Source organism: Spermophilus citellus (assembly GCF_964194105.1).
Source record: "Spermophilus citellus genome assembly, chromosome: 7".
NCBI lineage: Eukaryota > Metazoa > Chordata > Mammalia > Rodentia > Sciuridae > Spermophilus > Spermophilus citellus.
Genome location: NC_138188.1, coordinates 66,381,343 through 66,395,534, shown reverse-complemented (window position 1 = coordinate 66,395,534; position 14,192 = coordinate 66,381,343). Strand labels below are relative to the sequence as shown.

The following is a 14,192-nucleotide window of genomic DNA, read 5'->3' as shown; positions in this document are numbered from 1 at the left end:
TATATTTATCTATTGCTCTTAGCCTATATATATATTTTGATACACTTGTATTTTCAAGGCTATTTTAAGCTTTAATCTTGAATCTTTGCATAAGTTTTAAGTGAGAAGATTAGAGAATAGTCTCATAAAGAATTCATATAATGAAAAATTGTGGAGACAATTGGAAACTTAACATGTCATCTAATAAGTGCATTAGTATTTTCCTACCCAGTTTCTTCAGGATAGAGAATATTCTTTTTCAACAGATATTTTATGAAGAAAACGCCTGGTATGTGCATCAGTTGTAGATTACAGACTTTCTAAGAATTAAAATCTACATTTAATATTTAAAGATCCTGAGGCATTTAAAGGATTCTGTAACCTCTCAAGGTCATCACTATAAATATCAATCACTATGGTATCAAAGACACATAGGCCACAGAAGCTCAGACAACAAAATATATTCTTCCATTCAATAAACATTATTATTACTTTGTATAAGGTAAAAATAAAATAGACAACAATGAAATTTTATCAAGATTCTATCCATGGAATTTAAAATGTTTAATATTGCACTTTCCCAGAAAATAAAAAGGAATTGGCAAAGTATGTGAAAGTCTTAAAAATAGGCCATTATCAGAATTCAGGTCTCCTAATATTCCAAAATTCAATACAAACACAAACAAGCAATTATTCTACTTAATAATTAGAACTTGGGGCTGGGGATGTGGCTCAAGTGGTAACGCACTCGCCTGGCATGGGCGGGGCGCTGGGTTCAATCCTCAGCACCACATAAAAATAAAATAAAAGATGTTGTGTCCACCAAAAACTAAAAAAAATAAATATTAAAAATTTCTCTCTCTCTCTCTCTTTAAAAAAATAAATAATTAATTAGAACTTTAATCTGAATAATAAGCAAGTGGCACCTTTTATGTCTCTATCCATTTGCCATTTTTTCTACCACCTTGCCACACCAGCTTTCGATATTTACATTTGGGTGAACCTAAAATCCAGGTAAAGTAACATAAAAGACAAAAAAAGAATTCTGCTGACTAGGTATGGTAAAGGAAGTGAAATCTGTATCTATGAAAAAATCCCACACCAGGAGCATCACCCTCGAATATGGAGTGTGTGTACGTGTGTGTATATTTACATCTTGTGACTTATACATTCACTGATACAAATTATTGAATAAATTGATGTACTTTTAAATTTACAACTATTATATTACAGTTAAATATGAAAGGATCAAATTCTTGGTGATTGCCTTAAAGAATGCTGTGGAGATATATGCCTGGGCTCCTAAACCGTATCACAAGTTCATGGCATTTAAGGTAAGTGGGCATGTGTTTGCTTGGTTTCCTCCAGCCATCTGTTCTCCACATAAACCAATACCAATTTTACTACATATAATAAATAATAAACCTATTTTGGAACTGTAGGAACTCATAGATTTATTATTTTTAAAACTACTATGAGATTAGTCAAACTAAATTTCTTTAAATATTTATTTTTTAGTTGTAGTTGAACACAATATCTTTAATTAATTCATTAATTTTTATGTGGTGCTGAGGGTCAAACCCAGGCCTTGAACATACTAAGGGAGCACTCTACTGCTGAGCCACAATCCCAGCCCAGTCAAACTAAATTTTATGTTTACCCTCCTTCATTTGAGATCTGCAAATCATCATCTGCAAGAGACATTTGGTACAGAAGGGTTACCAAGCAAAGTATTGATTATGATGCTGTGCAATGACATCTGTTGTAAAAGCATCTAGAGTGCTATCTGGTGTTTGGGCTCTAAAAGGCAGACCACTGGCAGCACTGAATCTCAAGGTTAAACTGAGTCTCCAAGTCTTATAATCATGAGCCTTTCTGGATAAAGTCTCTAAAACTCAGTTGATGCTATCTCCCTGTTGCTATTAGACTTCCCTGAAATGAACACTGAGTGTAGTCACTCATAGAAATGACCTAGATTTTCTGCATTTTTCCCAGGGATTCATGAGATTGAGTGGGAGTGGGATCGGAATATGTTTAGTCCCATCTGCCTCAGCTCATGAAAGCTGACCCCCAAATGCCAGAAAGACTTGTACTTGTAGGCCCCCTGATGTGTTCAGACTGCATAGCCAGTGTGATTTTATCTTCTGTTTTCTCTCTGCCTGTGTCTGTCTTTCTCAGTAGCTCTTTGGCCCTTGACTTTTCTCCATTTTTATAATTACCATCTCTCTTTGGCTTTTTATTTATTCTCTCCTGCCACAAATGTCATGTGGGAGCCAAAGCTGTCCCTCTTCAGGGCTGAATCACCCCACTTCTCTGTTGTTCCCTTAGTGCAAGTGGCTCATTTGTGGTGTGCTCAGGAAGACAGATTGATCAGTGGAAATGGGCTCCCCTCCATAATCCCACTTTTATGGAAAGGAATTTTTGGAATGCATTAGGTTCATAATAACACTTAAGGGATGTCTCCAAAAATCTAATGTGCTGCTGCTCCTGTTGTGCCAAATTCTCTCCGGAAAAGCTTTTCAGTGGAGATCCCATTCCCATTCTGACGTTGAAGTCACTGCCATCAGGTTACTAGCCAAAGCAATGAGAGAATGCAAAATGCTCTGTTCAGCAGACCCGCCCCAGCCTGCAAGAGGGAAAAGCAAAGGCAAAAACTTGAATAGGGAGGACTAGAGCTGACCCCTAGGGACAGGAGGGGAAAGCTTCCTATGCTGTGAGATGCTAGCAGAAGATGAGGGGAGAAGGGTATATTAGGTAACAGTGATAGTATCACCAGGGCAATGGTGGTTTCTCAAATCCTCCCCTAGATTTCAAGATGCAGTAAAGATAGTGTGTGAGTAAGTCATAGCAAAGGAAGAGGAACACTCAACAGCTGGTTGGGGCTTTGGTCCACAGAAGCTCAGCTAGAACTTTCTAGTTAAATCTTAGTTGTCAATGCAAGTCATAAGTCTTGTGATATTTCACCTCCATCCCTTTCTCTTATTGCCCAAACCTAAGTCTTAGATCTCAACACTGAGTTTAGAGAGAGCCTCTCTGATTCCCACTCAGTAACTGAAGGAAAGTGGGGGCCAGAGCATGCTCACCCCAGGCTGTCTCTGAAAGGTAGCAACCACAGATGGGCCTTGCTGCCACATAGCAAAGAGAAGGGTCAGAGACGTGGCAGGACCTTCTCCAGAGAGCAAAGGCCAGAAGTAAACAGAACAGCAGCACCCAGACACCAAGTTTTAAAGATAGAATGACACTATAAACATAGCTGTAAATCACCTTCTCTGCTGTAAACCCTGTACTTCCCTGAGGACCAGAGATGGGGAAAGGAGGCAAAAAGGGCTGATAGACCCTTCCTCCTGGAGCTAGAATATGAATAGACCTACCAAAGAGAAATATCCTGGCTTTTCAGCTTTTCAGAAATTAACTTAGTGGCTAAATATTATTCAGATAATGTCTTTAAATGATGTGGATACTAACAGGGTGATTTTAAAGTCTTTTTCAGATCTTCAGCACAAGCCCCTGCTAGTTGATCTCACTGTAGAAGAAGGTCAAAGATTAAAGGTTATTTTTGGCTCCCACACCGGTTTCCATGTAATTGATGTTGATTCAGGAAACTCTTATGATATCTACATACCATCTCATGTAAGTTTCCCAAAGCAGACTATAAAGGGCCTTCTGCATGTAAAAGATTTGTTTTGCACATTATTAGAAGTCATGCTAACCCTTACTAATTAGTAAAGCAGAAAGACTTCGGGCCTTCACCAGGAAGTCAGAATGCTTTTAACCCAACTTTTCAATTCTGCAGCTATTTCAATGAAATTTGCACAGAGGCATTAAAATAGGTTGAAAGTCAAAATCTAGAGCTTCTATGTATAATCATATTAGTATTATTATGTAATAATTATTATAATGTAATTATATTCTTATTACTGTTTTATTATACTATATATCTATATATGTAACCTATATATATAATAATATACTATATTTAAGTTTTTATAGGTGCTCCACATCTGGGATTATGGGACAAAATAGGTTAATAAGTAAAACATATAAATTTAGCTAATTTTTATTCCTAAAACAGAGTAACATATAAAGAGATTATGTGACATTAATCTACATATTGTTTCTTTGGACTTTATTAAAATGTATTTTAATTTTTCCTTCAGGGCATGGATAAGTTTCCATTTTCAATTTTGAATGGAAATTGTGTCATATTATGTGGGAGAAAAACAATGATCAGATACTGATTTCCTGGAGAAAATCCCTTTTCAGCTAGTTTTAGTTCCTCTTTACACTATACTGCCTCGAGCAGCAGAGCTCAGCCCCTTGCCTTTATCTGAATGGGCTTTGCAGATGGACCTGTTAGACAGCTTCTGCAACCTTCAGCTTGCACGTCTGTCAATGGGAATGCCAGAACCTACCCCATAGGGTTATCATCAGCATTAAATTTAAAAATGGATATAACATTCATTCAAATTTGTAGTTCTTTTTTAAAAAAAAAAATATTTTTAGTAGTAGATGGACACAATACCTTGATTTTTTATTTATTTATTTTGTGTGGTGCTGAGGATGGAACCCAGTGCCTCACATGTGCTAGGCATAACCCCAGCCCTGTAGTTCTTCTTCTTCACAATATAATATCCCAATTACTATGCTGATATGCTGCCTAAAACATGACTCCTGGAGGGAACTGCTGCACAGATTCACTCTCTAGAACTGTGCAGTATAAATTGTGCATCCTGTGTGTGATCCTCAGGTGACACACAGAAGACACTGTCAGGAGAGTCTGAGGTCTTTTATGTTGCTGATGGTATGTGAAGAGTTTGGAGACTCTAAAGAAGCACAGTCACAGAAAAAGATTGTTTTAGTGCCTTGTTGTACACATGTACGCACACACAGTAGTCATTCATTGCTGCATTACGGCTCTTCACACCTGTGTGCGTGTGCACATAGAGCTCACAACTCAGGCTCTCTGTGAGGGTATCACTGTGCTTGTTCCTGATCCCAACGTTCCTATCCATCTATCCATCAAGCACATACTGGGCTGCTGCGACATCCTCAACCAGGGATTATAGCAGCACCACATCTTCTAGGACAGGTCAGTCGACACTTATTTCAATTGTATGTTGTTTTTTTTAATTAGTGGTAATTCTAATTTTTTTCTAAACAAACCATTAATTTGGATTATTTTGGTATTTCAGCACCCAGATAAACAATCTGAGTCATGTACTCATAGCCTGCCTGGTGGGGACCGTCTTAGCCCCATTACAGCTGCCTCGCCTCATTCAGCTGCCTTGCTTTCTCTTCATCTTTTTGGGAAGCCATTGTTCTAACAGAAAACACATGAATTTCAATGCCAGAAACTGATATGCTCAAATGCCAGTCCTCCCACCAAATACTAGCATAGCTTTGGTCAAGTTACCTAACCTTTCTGAGATACAGTCTCCTTATCTGTGAACAAAGATAACTCCCATGGGGATCTGTTCTCAGAGCCAGAGATCATATATGTAAAGGGTGCCTCACAAATACTAGGCACCCCATCAATACTGTGTTGTTGCTTTTAGGAACAAGTAAATTGGATTTGTTATCGAGCAACTAAGTCCATATTTATCATGGCATCCGACAGATCCGTGATTAAATTAAGCAAAGAAAATCGTAGAGTGAAAGTTTTCATAAAAGCTTTTTTAAATTGCAAGATATGAAAATCAGGGTGTGGTCTTATTTTCAAAAAGAATAATGCATGGCTTTTCTTTGTCTTTCAGATTCAGGGCAATATCACTCCTCATGCTATCGTCATCTTGCCTAAAACAGATGGGATGGAAATGCTTGTTTGCTATGAGGATGAGGGGGTGTATGTGAACACCTATGGCCGGATAACTAAGGATGTGGTGCTCCAATGGGGAGAAATGCCCACGTCTGTGGGTAGGTTAACCATTCCTTATCTCCTTCAGCAGTTACACCCCCCAAATGAAACGAAAGTCAAGAAATGTGAAACAACCATTTGAGTCCACAAAAAAAAAAAAAAAAAAAAAAAAATCTGTGAATAACACTTGTAGGACTTACTTTGTCTGTTTATCTCAAGTCGTTTGTCATTTATGTGGTTAAGATGTGAACAGATGCTGTGAGTTATTGCCCATCTAATGTTTTTAATGCAGTTTTGGAAATTCCTTTTGACAGCCTACATTCATTCCAATCAGATAATGGGCTGGGGCGAGAAAGCTATTGAGATCCGGTCAGTGGAAACAGGACATTTGGATGGAGTATTTATGCATAAGCGAGCTCAAAGGTTAAAGTTTCTATGTGAAAGAAATGATAAGGTAAATCCGTTTCAACATTTGCATTAGTGTTTGCATTTTAAGAGACCACCAGGTACCTGTGAAACCTTCATTCTCCTTTATACTGATCTGAATCACCTCTGTGTTAAACAATCAGTAGTATCTTGAAATGGCATTAACTGGTTTGACTCATGTGAACACTCAAGATATATTACTCACATATCAAAACAAACATCTAGAAATTTCTCGTAAGCTCTTATATATAACTTCTGTGGCCTGCGGGCCTTCTGACAACTCAACAGACACCCCCAGATTCTCCTACGCACTTAGAGCAGTTGGCCCATCATCTTCATCTCCCAGTGGATCAGCTTCACAATTCCCCTCTTAGACTCTTCACAAAGTCACTATCAAAACCTAACTCTACTCTTATATTCACCTGTAAGTGTAAAACATTTGACATGTATAAATATAAACTTTTGAAAGTTGTCACCCATTCCTTAAGAAATGCACAATCACAAACTCAACTAGTGCCATGTTCTGTGTCATTCCAGCCATGTCTCTTCTGAAATGTCATAGGGGGACTGTTCTCCAGTGGAATTGGCTGTGTCCATGCAGCATGATCAGTCGCTTCTGAGGGGTATCCTGCAGCAGTGCTTCTTCTACCGTGCCCTCCCTGTAGAGTAACCCAGTTTTTAGTAGCTAAGCTGTATTTGCATTTGTAAATCCCACCTTTGTGGCCAAGGCCAACAAAGAGATGCTACCCCCGTGCAGCCAGCATAAACACCTCTAGGAAAGAACAGGGACAGGTTGGGCTGCTGTACACCTCTTCATTCACCCTGGGGTTCCCCATTGGCCAGGCTGGTCTTTGTCCAGTCCTGGTGGAATGGGCCTAGATTACATCCAACCCTGGCCAACTTCCCTGACCTGGTGTGGTCTGGGTGGACAACAGCTATGGGTGGCAAGGATGTACCAGAGACTGAGGAGTATTATCAAAAAAAACCCAGCTAACCCAGTAAGATTCCAACAGCCACCCAGTCTCTGGGATCACAGGATGAGGAGTGATCTGAGTATGAACACCCACACTCTGGCTCACTGATGACCCACTCTAGCAGGCCTATTTCAAGCCAGGCCCACACCATCAAAAGAAGGCTGGACCACACCAGTGTCTAGACCTGAGGTTGAGAGCCCAGGACACACAGCCTGGAGAGAACAGCAGCCCTTTCCTTCCCTCATTTGGCCTTCCATGGGTTCTCTCTGTCCTTCCCCATTTTGATTCAATGACCCTAAGAGTAGCTTTACTTTCATATGTAGCATTAACTGAATGAAAAGCATTTCCACAGACTTCTTAAGAAGTTGTTGGGAGAGAACATTCTTCTGAAGAAGTCATGGAAATGAAGTAGCAGAGACTTTATACTAGTGATAAAAGCAAAATAAATGCCTTGGACCAAAGTTAGGTGTTGGCTGATGAAGGGCTATGCCACAGCCCCAAATCCTATTTTCCAAGGGCAGTGGTTCATTTACATTCAGCTCAAGCAAGCAGTAACCCGAATTTTGCTCACTTCTCTCAGTCATTTGATAAAATGATTTAACAGGCTCAGACCTAATTGCCTGTGGTTCTACTTATTAATGCCATTATCTGCTCTGGCCACAAATATGCCAGCATCAGCAGAGAGGCTAAGTGTTAACTCCCGAAATGCCACAGTAAGGAAGCATTAAACACTTGACTGTGTTTGATCACAGCCATTGAAATTGCTTGATTTGAAATTTTAAAAATTGGAAATGGAAGTTATATAATAGTAGACCCAAAGTTTGCCCATGACTTTGGGAATTTGAAAGGATCCTCTTCCACCTTAAAGTCTGCCTTCATGTCATTTAGGAGGGAGAGAAGGGGAGCCTCTGTGCCTTTCTGAAAATCATCAAAGGACCTGTTGTGTCCCGGGCCAGAAGTCAGGACTTTTATCCTAGCAGGAAACTCTCTTTTAAAATGTGAGCATTCCAAAAGATGTCACAATGACATCCAGCCCCTGCAGCGTCCCTGGAGGCCAATACCTTAATAGTAGTTGATATCAAACCAGAGTAATAAAGGCAGGTGTGTTTACATAGGCTGCACTGTCTCAGAAGGCACTTTATAAGCACTAGCCATTGAGTCTTAAGAGCTGACACATGGCAGGGCTAGGACATGTGAGAGGAAATGGATGGACGGTTGAAGAAAAGAGGGGAAAAAAACATGCAGTCGAACTAACTTGTTTTTAATTTCAAACAGGTATTTTTTGCATCCGTGCGATCTGGAGGAAGTAGCCAAGTGTTTTTCATGACCCTCAACAGAAATTCCATGATGAACTGGTAACAGAAGAGCACTTGGCACTTATCTTCATGGCGTTATTTCTAATGTAAAAGAACATAACTCATGTGGACTTATGCCAGTCTAGAGGCAGAATCAGAAGGCTTGGTCGAACATACCACTTTCCCCTTTTCCTCTCCCTCCACCCCTCCCGATACAGTCCATCTTTCAGTGTTGCAGCCCGGTTGAGAAGGAGAGAAAAAGGTGGCAGGAATGTCCAGGAGATCCCCAAGGATGCTGCGTTGTCCGTGGACAAAGATGGACCATGTGCCCTTCGGAGTTAGGGATAGAAACAGATATTGTGTGCTCTTCTGAGTAAGCTGTGTTATGGTGGCTTTTGAGGTTTTTTTTTTTTTTTTTTTTTTTTTTTTTTACCTTTTTTCTTTACTCCCTTACTTTGTAAGAATTGGGAGAGAATGCTCACTGAGAAAATGAGTCTGTTTTTAATTGTCTGCCTGCTAGCTTTAAGTATACAGTATGTTGTAAAATTTCCGATTTCCAATGGTGAGAGACAGCACAATAAATGTACTTTATCTCCTTTCACTGAAGGCCATCACTGCATAGTGGGGTGATTTAAGAACTCTCTTGCCTTCACCAACCCAAAAGGTTGCTTTTTGATAGCAACTGGCTAATGAGTTTTTAAAAGAGAAGAAAAAATACTAGTTTTCCCCTCTTTTGGGAAATAGATTTTAAGTGGCTAAACTACTAGCCTTAGTCTAATAAAATCAACTACCACTTTTGTGAGTCTGACAGGTCATATTTTTATATGGCCCTTTATAGAATGGAGCGTGTTGAATGGGATAGAAATGCCATTGAACAAGTTGGCCTGGCCACTGAGGCGGGGCTATAATGCACCCTTCCCTCAGCTATTATGCAACAGATCAGGGCAAAAGGGGACAACAGACGGAGTCAGACAGAAAGAGCCTCTGGGAAACAAGCTTATATACGTGTATATGTACACACACACACACACACACACACACACACACACACATTGTTTTTTAAATGCACAAAGATTCCCAGTAAGAGGTCACTTATTTGGGGCTTCATTTGGACTGAGACTTTGTTTTCGTGGGAATTGGGGGGTGGGTGACATCCAGGCTCTGGACATTCCCAGCTCTCTCCTGAGGGTGCCACTTTCTCAAGATGAAAACTGTGACTGAAAAAAAACATCAATAACAAATGTTTCTGAGCTGCCAGTGTTCTCCTTAGGTCGGTGAGAGAAGGGAGTAGACTCCTAAGCCTGCCGCAGACAACAGCGGGCATCGTTGGCTCAGATTTTAATGAACTTGAAAGCAAGGCTTTGGCCAAAATTCTGAGACCCTAATCACTTTACCTTCCTCCAAATTACCCAACATACGGTAAACAACATTTGTGCAGAGATATGTATGTATTTAGTTCAGGTTGACTTGTGTCCTTATAAACTCTTACTCAAATGATTTGAACTTTTACGTGACTGTCTGGGATTTTTTTTCCAAAGCTACAAGCATGGCCGCCTGTGGTATCGAGGTGTTGCAAAAACGATATCTGTGTTGCGCTTCCTGTTTTAACCTACCTCGTTTTGTTTGTTTTTGTTTCACTGTTCATCACAGCAGTGTTATCTCCAGGAGACATATAGAGAGCTCAACTGGCAATCTCAGGAGTATTGACTATTTTAAAAACAAAACAGTAGTTGACCAAATTGTTCTTTAAAAATTGGGGGGCGGGGAGAGGGAGTCCAATGACAAAAACCAATATGGCTTGTTTTGGGAGAAAGCAATTACTGTGAATGGATCCAAAGAAAAATCTGTGATCCTACTGATTTTGCCTGAATACAAGAGCAGCTGATGTACTATTAATGAGAACGAAATATATTAGAAAACTGGTACCATTTCAATCCTGTGGTTTGGGGCAAGGGGAGAAGGGAGGGGAAATAATCTGATTTCCAGACCAGTTGATTATGCCCCCCTGCCAAAGGTGGTTGTCATTTGCATTTATTTTAAGCATTTAGCACACAGGAATGCAACTGAGGATCATCTTCAGGCAATCACAAGAGGTCCTCATCATGGTCCCTTTAGTTCACAAAAACAATGAATTGCTCCCGTTCTCATTTTTACTGCTGTGATTATGCTGCCGAACAACACTGTCTTCACAAATTCCATGCAACAAATTCAGCAATAACTTTTTGGACTGAACTTAACAACTACTGTAATTGGATGCCGATGTGGACAAGATGCATTGATCTGGTCTCATCCCCAATGTGATTGCCACCAGCTCTTTATATTGCTGCTGTGGTATTTTAAACCAGAGCTTCTTTAAATTATGTTGCAAACTGATCTTTGTTTTTATGTTTTGTTTTGTTTTGATTTCTAAGTGATGAGTTCGAAAACACACAGCTTTAAATGATTTTTTTATTGTGGGTTTTGGGTACAGTTAAGAAATAAAAGGGAATCATTGTGTTTAAACATAAGGTAGTTTGTGAATGTATTTTTTAAAATCTAGATTCATTGAAACAAAAAAAAAACATAAGAAAACAATATTAATGCAGTCTTGTTTACAGTATGTACAGTGACATGACATAGAACATGAGCTTTTCTGGTGCCAACAAAAATAAAACACAAACGTTAAACATCAAGCCATGCCTTTTATATTTTTGTACAAATATCTTACAATTGAGTATAAGGCAAAATCAAATTTAAAAGGGACCCCCACAAATCTCCTTAAAACATAGTTCTGGAATTCCTTGAAAGTTTTATCTTCAAAAAAAGATATTTCCCTATCAGGACAGGACCCAGCCATGAAACATCCAGGCCTCGCTCATGCAAATTTTATCAGAATTATGTCCTTGTGGCTCATACCATCCCCGAGTTTTTGATTTGCTTTATTTTGGAGGGAGGGACGGGTGTTCTCTTCATTCATTTTAATAGCATCTTAATAAAAAATGTTTTTAGTTTTGATCTTCATGTAGAACTAGAAATTGGCTCATTTTTTTTCTACAAAATTGGAGAATTGAACTCTCCCTCCCCAAAGTAAGCTTAACTAGATCTCTCAGTCTTCTTCACCGAATTGATCATTATACAGCAAAATAATCATCCAGCAAAATCCACCAAGCCTGCCCACACCATAGTCTTGGTCCAGGGTCTGGCAGGTGATCCTCGTTTCTGGTTGCTGGTCAGGGGACTTGTTGCATGGGTTCCTGCATCCAGTGGGTAGTAGAAATGGATGAGCTATAAGGCCCCTTTGCAATGGGAGTCAGTCGTCTCCATGACAGTTTCATTCAGATGCTTGTCAGTGCACACAATGTAGAGGAAGACAACTTGTACTACACTGCACATAAAATCTAATGACTGTTTGGATAGATCTCATTATTTTTCTTGGAGACTCAAATAATGCTTCAAGAAGACCCAGAGCTATTCACTTATTGGACAGGGTAGATTAAGGCATGGGTAAAATCTCTCAAGGCCACTTGGACAGGAGCTCCATTTTTCTAACACTTTTGACATCACTTTCTAAGCTGCATTCCTAACACACCTTCGTCAAGAACACATTTATTAAAAGCATCCTAATATCTGGTTGTCACGAACTACTAACAGTTTTCTGTCTGCTCTTGTGACTCATTGGTAATTGGTGTCTCTGGTCCCTCCTGTGCTATAGATTAGAAAGAGGTGTGATATTAAGACTGGAGCCATTTTGGTATTATGTGTTGCCCAAGGAGGAAGGGCTCAAGTCTGACCTCCCGTTCCAAGAAGTTTAAAAAAAAAAAATGCTAACCCTACCACTATGTGTACCAGGTCCCGTCACTGTATCCTTGAAAAGTTGAAGAGCTCTTTGTGTTAGTAGTGTGTGCTGTCTTTGAAAGTCTGCTTGAATAGGCATCACTTGCATTTGTGCTGGTTGCTTTGAGATGTAAGATGTGCTGCATTATTTTTAAGAAGGAATATGCAGTTATTGGTCAAAGCTTAATCTTAACCTATAGCAGGAAAACCTGAGAAGATCCACAACATGCTGATAGCAATTCTGAATCACCCTACCATGCACCTTTCCATGCAAACCATCTGCTACTATGTTCTGAGAATTTCAACAATTTGTATAAATTGTTAGGTACTTTTTAGTTCACTCCTCAAATATTTAAATCTAACCAAATCAAACAAAGCATAACCAATCAAGCAAAAACTGGCTTCTCCTGAGACTACATAGTACAACATAAAATCTAAAATCCAAGATTCAAAATTTGATTTACTTTACTTGTCAATATTGTCTCATAAATGCTTCTGTACTTTTGCCTTGGTCAACATAGCAATATCAGGAACTCCAAAATGAGCTGTCTTAAATGAGTCTAAAATAAAATGGTTATAAACTGATCTCTTTTCGGGAGTCTCAACAAAGAAGAGAACCTCTTGAGAATTGCACATTTAAAACTGAAAATCTATACATTTCTACCAAATATTTTCTAATACTGTTTTGATTTCCATACTGTATCTTTGTTCTGATATTTTTTCCATAGACATCTAGAATATTCAACAATTTGCAAAGCATTAAACAGTGTGAGATCATAACCTGTGCTTTGAAATTTATTCTCCTAGAAGTACCATTCCATGAAGGGCCAGACTGCACCAAATAAAAATCTCCAAATGAATATTTCTTAACAAAAATCCCTGGATAACATTTGAGCTATTTTAAATCCAGATCAAAATCTTGGACTCTATATCTGTGATGCCAAACATTTTGGATAAAAACTAGAAAATACTGTTAAAAATAAAAATGTCCTAAAGTTTCCAGATTTTTAGCTTTGGGTAGTTCTCCTCAAGCTAACTCACTCTTGGCATAAGAGGGTTTGGTTTTAATGGTTTATTTTTATCAGCATCAAGTTACATTGCATTATTGAAGTCAAGCAAATGCAGGTGGAAAGGTGAGTTTTCATTTCTAGCAATGGATCATTATTTGTATATAGCAAATATCCATGTCCCAATTGCCCATTACCATTCTCTCTTCCCTTGGGGCAAATGTTAGGGAATAGTAATACATACCACGGCTTGGGAAAGCCCAGGCATTACCCGGAATCAGAATTTCAAATGTTAAGTGGCAGCATGGAAAAATAGAGATGACAGCCAGGGAGAACTTTTAAAATGAATGTTGTAAAACTGTTTTTGTGCATTTCAGTTGTCTTACTTTTAATGTTAGCGTAACTGTAGAAAGATGCTAAATTTATAATATTAGAATGGAAAACTCATTTTGCTGTGCCAGTGATTAGTTATATCTTTTCAATCTTCAGGTTTCAAAGGTGTTTTAAATTGTCAAAAACCACTGAGATTAAATATTGTCATACCTATGTATCTTCCTGGCATATTTTCTAATCTGAAACTTTTAGTTATTTTCCAGTGTTTTTTTCCCCACTGCATACAAAAATTCTTCAGGATGTACTTTACACAGCTGTTCCAAGCAGTAGCTAGAAATGCTTTTGTAAGTTCTAAGCCAAGGCTTTGTCATACCCATGTCCTCGAATCTATTATTTTATGCTATCTCTATCAAAATATAAATACTGAAACATTTATAATAGTAGGACACCTTTGTTCTTGGAGATTTCAGTATCCATTTAGACAATTCTACAAAGATCCTGGCTTCCTAAT

General features: G+C 38.8%; 1 protein-coding gene across 4 annotated transcripts in view; it reads left to right on the top strand.

Moving 5' to 3' along the window:
- The window catches only part of TNIK (TRAF2 and NCK interacting kinase), a 381,644-nt gene extending 369,357 nt beyond the window's left edge, over positions 1-12,287 (top strand). For all 4 annotated transcript variants that reach the window (XM_081301723.1, XM_081301721.1, XM_081301722.1 and 1 more), the window contains 5 exons: positions 1,213-1,313; positions 3,460-3,609; positions 5,733-5,892; positions 6,148-6,287; positions 8,509-12,287. In XM_081301723.1, coding sequence (XP_081157849.1) covers positions 1,213-1,313; positions 3,460-3,609; positions 5,733-5,892; positions 6,148-6,287; positions 8,509-8,592 — 635 coding nt within the window. In that variant the 3' untranslated portion in view covers positions 8,593-12,287. The remainder of the gene's footprint in view (positions 1-1,212; positions 1,314-3,459; positions 3,610-5,732; positions 5,893-6,147; positions 6,288-8,508) is intronic.
- The last annotated feature ends 1,905 nt before the right edge of the window (positions 12,288-14,192 follow it).